General features: G+C 40.5%; 1 protein-coding gene across 1 annotated transcript in view; it reads left to right on the top strand.

Annotated features, from left to right (window-relative positions):
- The window catches only part of cabcoco1 (ciliary associated calcium binding coiled-coil 1), a 71337-nt gene that overhangs the window by 37907 nt on the left and 16682 nt on the right, over window positions 1-16748 (top strand). Inside the window, exon 4 of the mRNA XM_060938834.1 lies at window positions 200-347. Coding sequence (XP_060794817.1) covers window positions 200-347 — 148 coding nt within the window. The remainder of the gene's footprint in view (window positions 1-199; window positions 348-16748) is intronic.

A 16748-nucleotide genomic window follows, 5' to 3' on the forward strand; every position in this document is an offset into this window, starting at 1 on the left:
ACAAATTTCAGAGGGAGCTAGATTTCACCGGTTTTATGAAATCGAAAGGCCGTCTACTTTTAAGAGAAAACTATTGTTGGCACCAGGGTTTTTCCAAAGAGGAGATGGTGAAGGGAAGTTGTTACGTAATACCAAGTTAATGAGAACTCTTTTGCAGTATAATTCATGACTGTGCTGGCCCTGGATTTGTCTTTTTCAGACAAGCACATGCCATTTGCTGACAACTTTAAGGAGTTCTCTCGGACGCTGCTCGCAACTAGACAGTCATCACCATCGGCAAGTGCCACCGTGAAACCGCTGTTTGATGCGGATCAAATCAAATCCATTGCAGATTACTTCAGGAGCAGGTTAATATTTCTCCCCATTGATACCACATTGTTTATATATATATATATATATATATATAAAATATTCTCCTGAACATGCTGTAATTATCTTAAAATTATGAGCTAGTAGGATGAATAAAAACGAGATCATTCTTTTCCTGTTTTCATTAATAATGACTGTGAGGTATCCACTTCTTTGCCTACTAGCAATAAGCAAATTGGATCCCTTTTTATATCCTCTATAATTAATACTATGCATAATTCATAAACCAATGGATTGTGAAGCATGTAGGCTTCTGTGATGCATAACAAGTTAAACAATTGTGGGGGAAAAAAGCAACACGAAAAACACAAGCAAGGCAATTATATTTGAAGTGATTTAAAATCTTCGCTTGCTTAAATATTTTAAGCAAGCAAACATTGAGCATTTTAAATCGGCTTTATTCAAACCACTCATTAGTGGTGAAGTCTTCTCAGGTCTTTCCTTTAGCCTCTTAATACTTTCAGTGTCATCCATAAAATGGCCAGTAGCAAGCTATGGATTGATTACAGATGTAGTGTAAGAGCACTGACTTCCATTTAATAGTACCATTAATCTTTCTTATCTTGATATACTATGATTAGTTTACAGAGACATAAGAGGGTTTTTTTATATTTTGGCAAATGCAAAATGGGTTATGGTGTAATTTGTTGTGGTATTCTCACACACTGTTACAGTACAGTGTACGTAACATTTTTGAGAATGTGGGTTACCAAAAAAAAAAAAAAAAAAGCAAAAAAACACTGATTGCGCAAGTGTTTGACCCACCATGGTAATCCTGCAAAGTCAACCATTAGAGCATTTCCAAGTTTTTTGATCAGGCATGTACTATAAGTTTGGGTTTGAGTAAATTTCTGGATTATGATACTATTACGGTCTTCTTCTCTTCCTTCTTCTTCTGCTTCTTTTTTTGTATGACTTCGGAGGAAATGGGATTTGGAGAGGTTAGAATAGCAGATTTGGGAAGTGGGAGGACTTTCTGTAGAATTTTGAAGGAAGTTAGAAAGCTTGCCAACGCTGATTAGAGCAGATTTTAAAGTAACTCTGATTACTGTCTGTCAGCCCTACGATCATCTAGCGACTTGTCCAGGGTGTACCCCGCCTCTCACCCATGGTCAGCTGGGTTAGACTCCAGCTTGCCCGCAATCCTGTACAGGATGAGCGGTTACGGATAATGGATGGATGGATGGATGGATGATTACTGTCTGCAATTGCTGCCAGTGTAGTTTGTCCTCATGAATCGTCCAAATTGTGTCCTCTCGGATAGATGAAAAAAATAGCCATCTTTTGCCTGGGGGAGGAATAAGGAGAACAAAACAGTACAAGAGAATGTAAATAGATTAGATTAGGGAGGGTTCCCTCAGGGAAATAAAAATTCCAGTAGCATCATTACAGGATAAACAGAGAATAGAAAATAGAGAAAAAAACTTCTAGATAAATTAAATATTAACATATATTTTAAATATTTTTTAAAAATGGAAAAATGTCCAGCAGGAGAGGTATTGCACATTATATTGCACATTTATATTGCACATTGTCCAGTATTGCTTTTTGTCAAGCTAGGCTACTGCTCCTTCCCGTCCTCTGTCCTCCTGTTACCCCTCCTCCCCCCCAGAGAGGAGTTGTACAGTCTGATGGCGTGAGGGACAAAGGAGTTTTTAAGTCTGTTAGTCCTGCACTTAGGAAGGAGCATTCTGTCACTGAACAGGCTCCTCTGGTTGCTGATGACGATGTGCAGAGGGTGACTAGCATCGTCCATGATGTTCAGTAGTTTGTCCATAGTCCTCTTCTCTGCCACTGTCACCAGAGAGTCCAGCTTCATGCCGACCACAGAGCCAGCCCGCCTGATCAGTTTGTCCAGCCTGGATGTGTCCTTCTTGGATGTGCTGCCCCCCCAACACACCACGGTGTAAAACAGGACACTGGCGACCACAGACTGATAGAACATCCACAGGAGTTTCCTGCAGATGTTAAAAGACCGCAGCCTCAGGAAGTACAGCCTGCTCTGTACCTTCCTGTACAGGTGGTTGGTGTTGCAAGTCCAGTCCAGCTTGCTGTCCAGCCACAGCCCGGGGTACTTGTAGGAATCCACAGCCTCCAGCTCGACTCACTCGATCAGAACTGGTCATGACCTTGGTCTGGACCTCCCAAAGTCAATGACCAGCTCCTTGGTCTTCGAGGTGTTGAGCTGCAGATGGTTCCTATTGCACCAAATGGCAAAGTCCCTCACCAGGCTCCTATACTCCTCCTCTCTGTCGTCCCTGATACACCCCACGATGGCTGTGTCATTGGCGAACTTCTGAATGTGACACAGCTCCGAGTTGTAGCAGAAGTCCACGGTGTACAGGGTGAAGAGAAGAGGGGCCAGCACCGTGCCCTGGGGTGCTCCAGTGCTGCTAATCACAGTGCCAGACATGATGTCCTTCAGCCTGATGTACTGCGGCCTGTCGGTGAGGTAGCTGGAGATCCAGGTGACCAGGCAGGGGTCCACTCACATCCTGTTCAGTTTGTCCTGAAGCATAAGGGGCTGGATGGTATTGAAGGCACTCGAGAAGTCCAAAAAGAGGATCCTGACTGTGCCACTGTGAAACTAGGTTAAAGCTTTGATAGCAGCATTTTCAAGAAACTATCCCCATTTCCACATTTTCAAGAAAGTATTTCCTTTTTATCTTTGTTACTTGCTGGTGGTTTAGTTTATCTAGTCACAGCCTTAGAGTGCTATTTGCTAGCTTTGCTACTTAGCAAAAGTTGTGCGCATTTGTAAGTGAAAAAGACAGTGCAGTTCCTATGTATAAGGTGTTAGCAAAACATGAACTTGCTTGCTTGTTGTTTTTTTTTTTTAATTAGTTCTTTTAAACTAGAAAACTGCTCAGAAAACCGCATATCCATACATATCCAGAAATTACTTTTTAGGTTGTTAAGTAACTAGCTGTGCTACTGTTAGCTTGAAATGTTCTTGATCACTAGCATTTTTGTAGTGATGTTAAACAAAAGAATGGCCCAGAAAGTTAACCAGATATATCAAGTACATAAACCATAAAATATTTTCTGTTCTGAACGGTAACTTGTGAGTTAGCTGGATAGCTAGCTGGCTTGCTAGCATTAACTACAAATTTTCTTGATAACGAGTGTGTTTTTCCCCCCTTCTTTTTAGTTTTTTAACTCTTTGATGCAAAACACATGCACACCCCTTCTAATGCACAATATGGGTCAAAAATGACCCGCATTCATTTTCCAGGTTATTTCATGCTGACTGAGTTTTTCTTTGCGCTATCTTTTGAAATCAATTTATTTTATGATTGAATATTCCAAGTATTCTTTAAATATCTTGTTTTTAATTCCCACAAATCATTAATTTAATTTTTTCTTTCCTACTTTATGAACAAAAATACTTTTTAGATTACTACACATGGGTCATCCAAGTGTGATTTTAAAATTAAATGTCTTAATACTAGAATAATAATAACTTGTTTCAAGTAATTACTTTAGCAGTGAATGGGGCCAGTTATTTATTTATTAACTATGTAGTTAGCTAAGCCAACTACAATAAAATTAGCTAACTAAAGTAGAATATGTCAACAGCTCGGTAGCTAATAGTAATTACTTGTAACTTTCTGACAAGTAATCTACTCACTCTCAAGGTAACCTAAACATAATCAATTTTTTCTAAGGTAATGTTAGAACAATTGAAAAACATTACTGACATGTATTAGATGGGCAAAGGGCGCTGTGCTGAGCTGTGAAATGTCTGACACAAGCACAATTCACAGTTCCCACCAAACGCTGTAGTAAACGCATGCGGGTTGGTTCTGACCCATGTGTGTAAACTTGATGTAGAATTACAAAAGCTGTGCTTGTTCATAACTTAAGAAAGGAAAAATAAAAATGATGATTTGTGCTAAACAAAAACAAGATATTTACTGCATATTTGGAAAAGTAAATGGCAAAATGAATTTATTTCAAAAGTATATCATAGAAACACTCAGCCATACATGAAATAACCTGGAAAATTAATGCAGGTCATTTTTGACCCATGTTGTGTGTTAGAAGGGTAGTGATACAAAAAGGGTTTTTATTCAAAAAGTAAGAAAGGAAAAAATAAAATAAGGATGTATGATGATCAAAAACAAGTTAATTGAGGAATACCTTGAATACTGAATGATGGAATTAATTTATTGCAAAGATATAGAAGATAAAAACTCAGCTGGGTCACTTTTGACCCATGTTTTGGATTAAAGGGTTAATAGTGGTGTTAAACTAGAAAGAGTGTATATACCATAAACACCTTTAAATGCTAGTGTTAGCTTGTTAGAATTAGAGCTGTCTTCAGAACTATATTGATTGAGAACAACAAGATAAGATGGGATGCTGTGTAAAATATAAATAAAAACAGAATGTGATCATTTGCAAAGCATGGGAACCCTATATGTAACTGAAAATAGTACAAACATAGAGACAACATATTAAATGTTGAAACTGAGAAATTTTAATTGTTGTTTGGGGAAAAAAATGCTCATTTTGAATTTGATCCCAGCAACATGTTACAATAAAAATTGGGATGGGGCATGTTTACCTCTTCTTTTAACAACACACTGTAAACTTTTGGGAACTGAGGAAACTAATTGCTGTAGTTTTGAAAGTGAATTGTCATCCCATTCTTGCCTGATGTAGGATTTCAGAGTCTCCTTTGTCGTATTTTTTGTTTCATAATGTGCCAAATGTTTTCAATGGGAGACTGGTCTGGACTGCAGGCAGGCCAGTTTAGCACCCAAACTCTCATTATGGAGCTGTGCAGCTGTAATACATACAGAATATGGTTTGGCATTGTCTTGCTGAAATAAGCAAGGCCTTCCCAGGAAAAGACATCATGTGGATGGCAGCGTATGTTCTGACAAACCCTGTATATATCAATCAGCATTAATGCTGCCTTCCCAGATGTACAAGCTACCCATGTCATGTGCACTAATGCACCCTCATACCATCACAGATGCTGGCTTTTGAACTGTGTGCTGATAACAAGATGGATGGTCCCTCTCCTCTTTAAAAGAATAAAATTTCTCAGTTTCAACATTTGATATGTTGTCTTTTACTGTTTTCAATAAAATATGTCATTTACATGATTTACAAATCATCGCATTTTTTAAAATGTACATTTTACACAGCATCCCAACTTTTTTGGACATGGGATAGGATTTGTGAGATTGAGGAAGGAAGGAAGGAAGGAAGGAAGGAAGGAAGGAAGGAAGGAAGTGCAATCGGTATTATTCTATCCACATTCTCTGGATATGAGCAATTGCGTGCTCTGATTGGCTACTCTACTACTAGTCTATCAGCTCATATACCGTGAGTAGAGAAAAACAAAAGTGGCAGAGTGCATCGTCAGATAATATCACTTTTTTATCAAGTATTTAAAAGAAACAGAAATAGCTAAAAGAATATAGTAAAAAAGAAAATAATAAATAAATAAATAAATAAAAATATCCTGTTCCAAACTCCAGCCCAGTCGGTGGCGGTAATGCCCCTTAAATTGGTTTGCCAACCACCAAAAAAAAACCTAAAGAAGAAAATGGCGGTGCGTGTTGCTGAACCAACCGAGGATGAAATAAAAACTGTACTTGAAAACAAAACCTCAAAAAATTAAAAAAGCAACAAAAAAATTGAATTAAAGTATATTATATCTCGTCAAGATATTTACTGTTTAAGTCACCATATACTAACATCAATATGTCAGTTCTCACAGACACTTCTGCACACTTGGTTGCTGTATTTTCACACTGGTTTATTCTTCTTGGAACAACTCAATACATTTTTACACAGGAGAGCATCCCCTACTGGTGTGGTGCAACCAAAATAAATTGCCAATACATCACAAAGTATTTGATGGTAAGAACGTATCTTTTTTTTATTTTTCAAGAATTATTATTATCGCATTTTCCACAAATTGCTACTGTCATTTTGCCGGTTTGTTTACATTCTAAGCGAGAATGATTTTGTCTGACGTTTTGTATAAAGTTTTTATTTCTCAAATTTGCAAAAAAATAAAAATGCTCTGTTTTTTCAAAATCCAGTGAATGTGGCTAGAATAAAACAGTTATTCCACTCAATCTCATCGTACATGGCTTATAGCCTACTCGGTGCTACGCGCCTCGTCAGCTATCAGCTCATGTACGACTCGATTTCGTGGAATAACTGTTAAATATTCACCTATTACACTAATATATACACCCACTGGCCACTTTAATAGGAATACCTGTACATTATCCAGTCAACCAATAATGTGGCAGCAGCGCAATGCAAAAAAAATCATACAGACACAGGTTAACGTTCACATCTCACATGGTTGTTGTTGCCAGGTGGGCTAGTTTGAGTTCTTAAGAAACTGCTGGTCTCCTTGGATTTTAACACACAACAGTTTGTAGAGTCTCTAGAGAAGCAAAAAACATCCAGCAGCAGCTCTGCAGGCAGAAATGTCTTGTTGATGAGAGAGGAGAATGATCAGACTGGTTCACTCACTCAAATCACTCAAATAATGTTTGATGTGAACAGTAACTGAAGCTCTCGACCTATATCTGGGTTTTGGGGTGTTTTTTTTTTTTTTGCATTACTCTTGATAATTGCATGTGTAAAGGTGTTCCTAATAAAGTGTGCCGTGTGAATATGAAACCTTATATTTTATTGTTATTACGCAACAATAATTATTGTAAATTAGGGTTAGATTATAGTTTTTCTCAGTCACTTTGGTGCATTTCTCGAATCATCATTAACATTTGCACAACAGTTAGCACAGGGTTTCTCAAACTTCTTTGCTCTGGGGCCCAGTAATGTTAGGCCTTGGTGCTGCAAGGCCCTGCATAGGCCTACGCCTCTGTGCGCCCCCCTGAAACCCCCCCCCCACACACACACACACATCGTGTGCGCCTCCATAGATAGATAGATAGATAGATAGATACATACATACATACATAGTTTATTATTATTATTTTATTTTATTTATTTAATTTTTGTTAGTAGTACTTGTTACAAGTAGCAGGCTTATACCAGCATAACAATATTTTGGCTAAATAAGACCTAACAGGAGTGCATTGGCAGAATTGTAGAAAATTGCCAAATGACCAGTAACTGTCCAAAGATATGCCATAATAATAATAATAATAATAATTATTATTATTAGGGCGGCACGGTGGTGTAGTGGTTAGCGCTGTCGCCTCACAGCAAGAAGGTCCGGGTTCGAGCCCCGTGGCCGGCGAGGGCCTTTCTGTGTGGAGTTTGCATGTTCTCCCCGTGTCCGCGTGGGTTTCCTCCGGGTGCTCCGGTTTCCCCCACAGTCCAAAGACATGCAGGTTAGGTTAACTGGTGACTCTAAATTGAGCGTAGGTGTGAATGTGAGTGTGAATGGTTGTCTGTGTCTATGTGTCAGCCCTGTGATGACCTGGCGACTTGTCCAGGGTGTACCCCGCCTTTCGCCCGTAGTCAGCTGGGATAGGCTCCAGCTTGCCTGCGACCCTGTAGAACAGGATAAAGCAGCTAGAGATAATGAGATGAGATTATTGCTTAGGCCTAAACTATTATTAAACAAGGGAAACTAACAGAAGTGCTTTGGCTTTGAGATTATTGCCAAATTACATAAATATACTGATATGTAGGCCCAATAATTTGACTATTATTATTACCATTTGCGTAAGAACCATTAAACCAAGATTTTTTTTTTACTTTTGTGTTTTAGATTTTTTTTTTTAAACTACACCTTTGAACTTGAAGCACTGCCAGACAGTGCCTCAATAACACACACACACACACTTATAAAAAGGTCTACCAGAAACATGGGACCTCAAACCGAGAAACCTAAAGACCCACTGTAGCCCTAATACTGACTGATTACACAGTCCCAGTATGAAGAAGGGAGAACTGAACGTAGGCTACGTGCTGACTTTTAACCTCAAATGACAGGCCCAGTCACCCACAGAGCTTTGGTAAAAGAAAAGTCAGCATTCCCTAATGCGAAGGATGTGCCTGCTTTCTCGCCACTAACAGGTCGAAACGAGGAAGACAGGGTGACAAGGCCACTCGGAGCGTGTTTTCTGAGTTGAGCCTGTTTCGGTATTTTGTCTTTGTGGCTGTCAAATGTGAAAATGCGGTCTCGCAGAGGTACGGTATGTTGAATGGAAAGGCATCAGTGTTTTCACTGCCATCTCATTTCAGCTGGGGATATTCATCACAGCATGACAGCCAGAATTCAGACAGAGAAAGTCGACCAAATCTCGACTGCAAACCAGCATCGCACGAAAGCTCCAGAAGTTTATCCTGCACCACAGGTGGCAGAGCGCTCGTTTCTGGGTTGGTGAATGGATCTCTTACCCATTGCTTTTCCATGAGATGGGATTTTGAGGGGAAGTATGAATCAAAATGACGCAGTGTTTCGGTAAGGTGTTGCGCGATCACTGCCGGCACCTGCCCCAAATCCACACCTTCATCAGCCAGAGACGACAGACAGCCGAACATGTCAAACACACCTCTATTAACTCTGTTGGTCCAGACTGAGAGCTTCTTTTTGAAAGCCATGATTTTATCATTGGCTTGAAAAATGTCACACACTTGGCCTTGGATCGACAGGTTTAGCATATTGAAGTGGTCCAGGATGTCAAAACCTTTATAAGCCAAGACTGATCTCGCAGGTGATCGGCAAGATTGGACTGTTTATTTGTCAAGAATGCCTCAACCTCATGCCTCAACTCGTACACTCTGTTCACCACTTTACCCCATGACAGCCAACGAACCTCAGAGTGCAAGAGCAGATGAACATGATCTGCACCCATCTCATCACACAGAGCTGTAAATAGACAGGAATTTGTCGGATTGGCCTTAATGAAGTTCACTATTTTGACCACTTGATTTAAAACTTCACGAAGCTCTGTGGACAGGCGTTTAGAGGCAAGTACCTCTCGATGAATAACACAGTGCGTTGCCTGCACTGATGGTGAAATGGCTTTTACCCGAGCAACAACTCCGTTGTGCCTGCCGGTCATAGCCGCTGCCCCATCTGTGCAGACACTGACGCAACGCCCCCATATCAACCCATGCCCAGAGATGTACCCATCAAGAATACGGAATATTTCTCCAGCGATTGTGGTCCCTGGAAGCACCTTACAAAACAAAAAATCCTCATGAAACCGGCCCTCATGAGCATATCTGATGTAGACCAGAAGCATAGCCAAGTTAGAGAGATCCGTGGTCTCATCCAATTGAATGGCAAACCAGTCAGATGACTTTGCCCTTTCTAAAATTTGCGTTTCGATGTCTGCCGCGGGCGGCACGGTGGTGTAGTGGTTAGCGCTGTCGCCTCACAGCAAGAAGGTCCGGGTTCGAGCCCCGTGGCCAGCGAGGGCCTTTCTGTGCGGAGTTCGCATGTTCTCCCCGTGTCCGCGTGGGTTTCCTCCGGGTGCTCCGGTTTCCCCCACAGTCCAAAGACATGCAGGTTAGGTTAACTGGTGGCTCTAAATTGACCGTAGGTGTGAATGTGAGTGTGAATGGTTGTGTGTCTATGTGTCAGCCCTGTGATGACCTGGTGACTTGTCCAGGGTGTACCCTGCCTTTCGCCTGTAGTCAGCTGGGATAGGCTCCAGCTTGCCTGCGACCCTGTGGAACAGGATAAAGCGGCTAGAGATAATGAGATGAGATGAGATGTCTGCCGCCATATCGTCAATTCAATGACAGACCGTGTCATTTGACAGAGGAATCTCTTTTACTTTGGCTGCAGCAGCCGGACCCAACACCTCACTCCAAGCAGTAACAATCGAAGGCATAATTAGCTTCTCCCCAGTTGTGAAGGGTGCCTGACATTTGGAAATGTGGTGTGAAATCATGTATGATGCCTTTGTTAGCTTTTCATTCTCGATCAAATTACTTTTCAACACTTTAGTTGTGTGGCCAATTCATCATGTTTTCTTCTGAAAAAAATCCTCTGATTTATCCTTGAGATGCGAATGTTTAGTTTCCAAATGCCGGCGCAATTTGGATGGCTTCATAGCTTCGTTGCTTAGCATGGTTTGGCAGATAACACAGATTGGTTTCGGGGGACAACTATCACTTGAAATAAAGCCGAATTGTATGTCTGAAGGGTCGTAATTGCGAGTGAATGGGCGATATTTTTTTGCCTCTGGCTCATGTTGTGTATCTGCACTGTCAGATGGGCGCTTTCCAAAGAAAGAGTCAAGAGTAGCTTGCTTGATATTGCTCTCATAAAGCGTGTGCGTGCGAATGACTGGACTTGGGACAGAATGAATGAATAAGTACAAGTGTGCAACCTCGCGCGGGCGGGAACGCTTAACATTCTAGAATGGGGGGGCGGGACTTACACTACGTGACACACAGTGACAAAAGCACTGAGAGCTGAGCCAGCCAATCACTCTTCTACATAATCTGATTGACAGTGACCAGTAGTTTGAAATTATAATACTGACTACTAAGCCCTGTGATGACCTGGCGACTTGTCCAGGGTGTACCCCGCCTTTCGCCCATAGTCAGCTGGGATAGGCTCCAGCTTGCCTGCGACCCTGTAGAAGGATAAAGCGGCTAGAGATAATGAGATGAGATGAGATGAATACTGACTACTAGTGCAGAGGCAGGCTTGCGGACCGACGGTAATCTTCTCACGGACCGGTACCGGTCCACGGCCCATAGATTGAGAAACACCAAGTTAGCGCACTTCTTGAAACAGTGTGTGCAAACTGCAAAACACAGTGGATTACCTGCAAAAGCATGCAACTTGCTCAGAATGCTTAGTTTATGTCTCAAAAGCAAGTATTTATGTCAGTGAAACTGTCAGTCCCATCAGAATGATGAGTCCTTGCACCATTGTTTCTGAACAAGATAGTCAAAATGCTTAGTTATGTTGACAGTGTAACAGTTTGCTCTCTAAGTGTTTCCTAATAAAAACTGTGACGAGGATTTTGGTAACACTGACTGAAAATGCACAAGGCAGCACCTTTTTCTGTGTGGTATAACAATTTCAGTACTACAAAGTTCCACATTACTGTGTGTTGGAGGGATTGATTGCAAGATATGATTCAGAGTTTTCACTGTACTTTCCTGTTTGTACTGCAGTTTGTTGACAGACATTATTATAAAGAAAGGAAAGGCTTTTACAGCACTGCATTATACAAAAGAAAAAAAAATTACAAATTTACAGTAAGAAAAAAAAAGCCCACAGGAAACGTCTCTGTCGAAGACTCACTGATTCGCATGGGGCGCGAAGGCTAGCCCATATGGTCCAATCCCACAGAAGAGCCACTGTAGCATAGACCCCGAAGCCGTTTGTTTTCAGGATAATGGCTGGCTGATGAAATTATTGGCTGGCTAGCTGACTCAGCCAAAACCTTAATGGCTGCTGCAGCCACCAAAATGTTTATGGCTACAAATGGCTGATACTGGACGTCACTGTGTGGCATATATCCGGGCGAACGGATCAAACAAATGGGGGGAATAAATAGCAAATTACCACAGGTCCCCTGGTCTCTTACTTCATTGTAAATATAAATCTAGCAAGATTGTAGTTCAATGCTAATAATAAGCTAATCTGGATTGTTCGAGGAAGGCATCTAGCTATCTACTCTCACTAGCAATGACCAGTGAAGGACTGGCAGCTATCTTACTATGATGAAAGTAGAGTGGTGGAGTACTTTTTTTTTTTTATCAATCTCGAAGTATGTGAATAGGGTTGCCACATCCGAGTTGTAAAAAACCGGGACACATCGGTCGGCGGCCGCGCCTGCGCGCACGTACGAGCGCGGGGGTTGAGGGCTGCGGACACGCACATCTACGATGCCTTATGCCTTACTGTATGTGAATGTTCACGTTTAAAAATAAAACAGTTCAACTGGTGCAGTTAGGCGTTTAGTTAAAATTCATTTTGTCTTCTTAACCCTTAAATGGGCACTACCACAAATATTATTACAAAAAATAATTTCATATAGGAATGATCTTATTTGGACGCCAATATTTTTTTAACAATATTTTTTTTTCTTTTTGACTGGTACCGGATCTTCTACTTCATTCTGTCCGACTCCCTCATCGTCTGTCTCTCCTCCCATTCCGTTTCCAAATCAAAATAATACAAATATAATCAATATAATTTCTCTCAGTCTGCTTCGTTGTTGTTTTAGCCTTTTCTCTGGAGAACTGAACTTTAAAAGTTAGACTACCGTATCATACCAAATAGCCCTAATCCTTTGTTTTAATCACAAGAGAGAGGTGCTATGTTATTGGGACAACTGATGTATTCATTTCTCACGCCAGTGTTCAGGCATTCTTTTTTGATATATTTAATGATTTATTTAATGATTCATTTATTGATGAAACTGGCCCAGGCTTTAGAACCAGCCTTTATCAGAATCAGAACATAGGAAGTAGACAGCCAGCCTACTCGCGCACCGACCAAGGGAACTCTCACCTATTGTTTGGTATTACGGTATTCCAGTATCTTTGATTTCGCGCGGCCGCCGTTGTGTTGACCACGATCACCTAGCAACGGCGACTGGCTGCGTGCGCAAACATTCGGTGAGGCCACACAAGCAGCTGCCTACAATATGCCCGCTTACGTGAAAACTATTAATATGTTAAGTGGCTGCGAGAAACATTAATGATTTGTGTTTATTTCAATGGGGGATAATGTGAGGAAGTAAAAAACCAGGACAAAACGTGTCCCGGGAAGGTTATTCCATTTTCCTGGACATTTTCCATTTTCCACAAAAAAACCGGGACAATCCCGGAAAAACCTGGACGTGCAAACAAACAAACAAAAAAATACCTTTACACTTTCCCTCAGCAGCGGCAAAGAATGCAGCCATCTCGTCGATATCGGAGTCGATTGATGCTCTGGGTGGGTTCCCGGGTTCCCCAGTGTATCGTGGTAACGGTGTGAGGGGCGGGAAGCCAGACAGGTAGTCACAGCGGCAAGCTTGTGGTGGCTCTCTGTGCTGTGATATCAGTTCTAAATCTCTACAGTGTATGCCTATACGTCTCTATTGTGTTACTACTAGTGTGTACAGTTGATCATGTTTGTGTCACTTTTCTTGTAGCTCATGATGTGGATAAACCCATTATTTGATGTACACAATTCTTAGTGGCTCAGCCAAATTTTATTAGATAGCGGCTCAAATTGGCTTACAAAATTATTGGCTAGCGGCGGCTCAAATTCTAAATGGCGGTTTTAGCGGCGCCTGGCAGCGGCTTCGGGGTCTACTGTAGCACAAACTGCTGAAAAAGTTAATAACTGCGACTGTTAATAAATGCGACTCAATGACACTGTCGCCGGTTCACCGGTTGTCCTTCCTTGGACCACTTTTGGTAGGTACTAACCACTGCATACTGGGAACACCCCACAAGATGTGCCATTTTGGAGATGTTCAGACCCAGTCATCTCGCCATCACAATTTGGCCCTTGTCAAAGTCGCTCAGATCCTTATGCTTGCCCATTTTTTCTGCTTCCAACACATCAACTTTGAGAACTGACTATTCTCTTGCTGCCTAATATATCCCACCCTTTGACAGGTGCTATTGTAATGAGATAATTCAATAATATTGACTGGCTTTTTTTCATGGTATATCAGATCTATTCCATTCAGCGAGCATGACATTGAACGAGTCAAAGATGAAGACATACACATTCCTTTTGGGTGTTCAACGCATCGTTCTCTTTCAAAATTCTCTCGAAATCTTCTGTATTTAACGAAGCAAACCTGGCAGCCATGTTTGTTTACAAATTGTCACAGTCACTTGCTAGCGCAGGAAGTTTTATGTCTCCAATGTGTGACGTCATGTTGTCTTGACAACCATGCGATATCGTAAACCATATTCAACGCTCATTCTCCATTGGGTAGAGTGACGTAATACACATAGGATAAGCGATATGCTAACGATATTGCATGCTATCAACCCAAATGAATGAAACTCGCTAGAAGGGAATAGAACACGTTTTTATTCCATCGAAAAAAGTGTCCTGCTTGTATAATAATTAGGGCTGTCGAAGTTAACGCGATAATAACGCGTTAACGCGATCTCAATTTATCGCGATTAAAAAAAATAGTGCCGTTAACGCAAATTCAAATTTGGCCCTGCGAGTCATCCGTAGTTCCTGTTGAGGCTTGTCGCGCGCTGCTTCAATAAGAGTAAGTGTGAGTGATGGAGAAAGGTCTGTTAAACGGGAAGTTTCATTTCAAAAGTAGAGTGTGATTGAGCATAGACATAAACATAGAATCATACGTCATCCCTGTACCAACAGGTTTACCATCCAAACGAGATCACATGGGATTACCTTTCACAGGTGAGACTGGAAAAATACTTTTCATTGTATTTGGTCATTATAACGTAATATTACGAACAGATTTTCCTGACTTTGTGGCTAATATGAAGTCTTGCGCATAATAGCCCGCTCGGTGAAACCTGTCTCCAAACAACGAAGTATTTCCTTCGTAACTACGCTGATAACACTTTGTGTTTTTGTCAAACATTGGAGCTTTGTATTCATTCTGAAGGTTTATTGTTATTAATATTGAATAAAAAGTAACTGGGATACATCATTGTTAATTATCATTCAAATTTTAGGTAAATTATTTTAATTTGCATCTTATACGGATTTTATAAGGGAAATACGGATTTTGGAGTTTGGTTATACAGGTTTGATTGACCAAAGGTTGACATGTATGAGTTATAACCATCACATTAAAAGTTATATGTGTTGTTTTGATGCCTGTTTGTTTCCCAAATATATACGTGTGTGTGTTAATGGGTGAATAAAAGGCATCGAGTTAAATATTATTGTAGAAAGGGGCTTTATGAAGTTCAGTCCATTTACTTGCATTGGTTTACGGGGAAGATTTGCCACATCCAATATGGCGGACACTCTGACGTATCCCAGCAACGGGGCCACCAGCTCAATGCGGCGTCTATGTTTACCGTATGTCTATGGTGATTGAGTTGGTTTTGGAATGCACTTATACTTTTGCAAAGTGAGATTTCAGTATGCTGTAGCACTGTGATATGACACTAAATGTCTTTATTGAAGTCCAACTACAATTTTATTTTTGTTTGCACAGTACTGTGAAGTCCTATAGGCTGTGACTGAATACAACTCCAGCACAATTGAAGTTTTATTTCATTTTTATTTTCTTTTGTCACACGTGTCTGAACTGAGACACAGTAGTATGTGACTACTATACATGTTTTATATTTGAGACTACAGCTCCCTAACCCATCACAAAATCCAATTTTGTGTTTTGTATGTTCAGTACTGCCTAGTATGTGAGTGAATAAACTCCCTTACCATTTCCTCTTGTCCCAGCAGTTTTTAACAAGTACAGTACTTTTAGCATAAAATGTGTTCACCATTTTAATTGTAACATTTCACTTTAAAAGCCTTATTCATTTACATAGATTTTAAAAAATGCGATTAATCGCAGTTAACTATATGAAATTCTGAGATTAATCGCGATTAATTTTTTTTAATCGTTTGACAGCCCTAATAATAATCAGTGTTATTCACTTCACCTGTCAGTGCCCATAACGTTATGGCTGATCGATGTACATGCTTGCCGAATGAAGGTTCATGGGATTCACTTCTGAGCTATTGTAGAGAACTGATTGATCAATGGTTGATCTGATGCGTCACACAAATGAAAGTTAAGACTCTCTCGAGACCGATTCCATCAATTTAAGGCACATTTACCAAAAAATGTATTAGAAATGTATAAAATATGATTGACTGATAACTAGTTGAACACTTTTGCATGTAATGACTCAAGCAATGATATAATGCCTGGATGTTTTGTGGTGTGGGATTATTCAACAGAGAATCAGCATAATGCATTTTGACCAACATGACATGAGCAATTGATGATGTAAAAAACAGTAGACAACAAGTGTTGCCAAGCAAAACCATCCTCGCCTGGTAGCACTTATGATGAATATGAAAGAAGCTATCGCAAAAAAAAACAAAAAACAAGTACCCTATGGGTCCATGTGGTTCCTGCTTATAAATAAAATAGTTTTCTGATCCCATGTCCATACAGTAAATATAGCATATATATTTACTCTATGAGGCAGTAGGCACAAAAATGAAGCGTAATCCAAAAATGAACAATTTAAAAAATCACTGAAGTAAAAGACACCAAGTGTCTGTACTTTACATTATTCTACTCTTACCTCTTACAGTTTTCGAAACTGAAACTTCCGAACCGAGGCTGACATACAGACGCTGTCGCCATGACCCAAACTCTTATTTCCCGGAAATGGCCCGGCGCTAGAGCTCAGTGGAACATACATTCCCTCTGTAATAAGCATAAACATGTCTGAAAGCGGGGGTGGCACGGTGGTATAGTGGTTAGCGCTGT

The sequence above is a fragment of the Neoarius graeffei genome, chromosome 14 (genome assembly GCF_027579695.1).
Source record: "Neoarius graeffei isolate fNeoGra1 chromosome 14, fNeoGra1.pri, whole genome shotgun sequence".
Taxonomy (NCBI): Eukaryota; Metazoa; Chordata; class Actinopteri; order Siluriformes; family Ariidae; genus Neoarius; species Neoarius graeffei.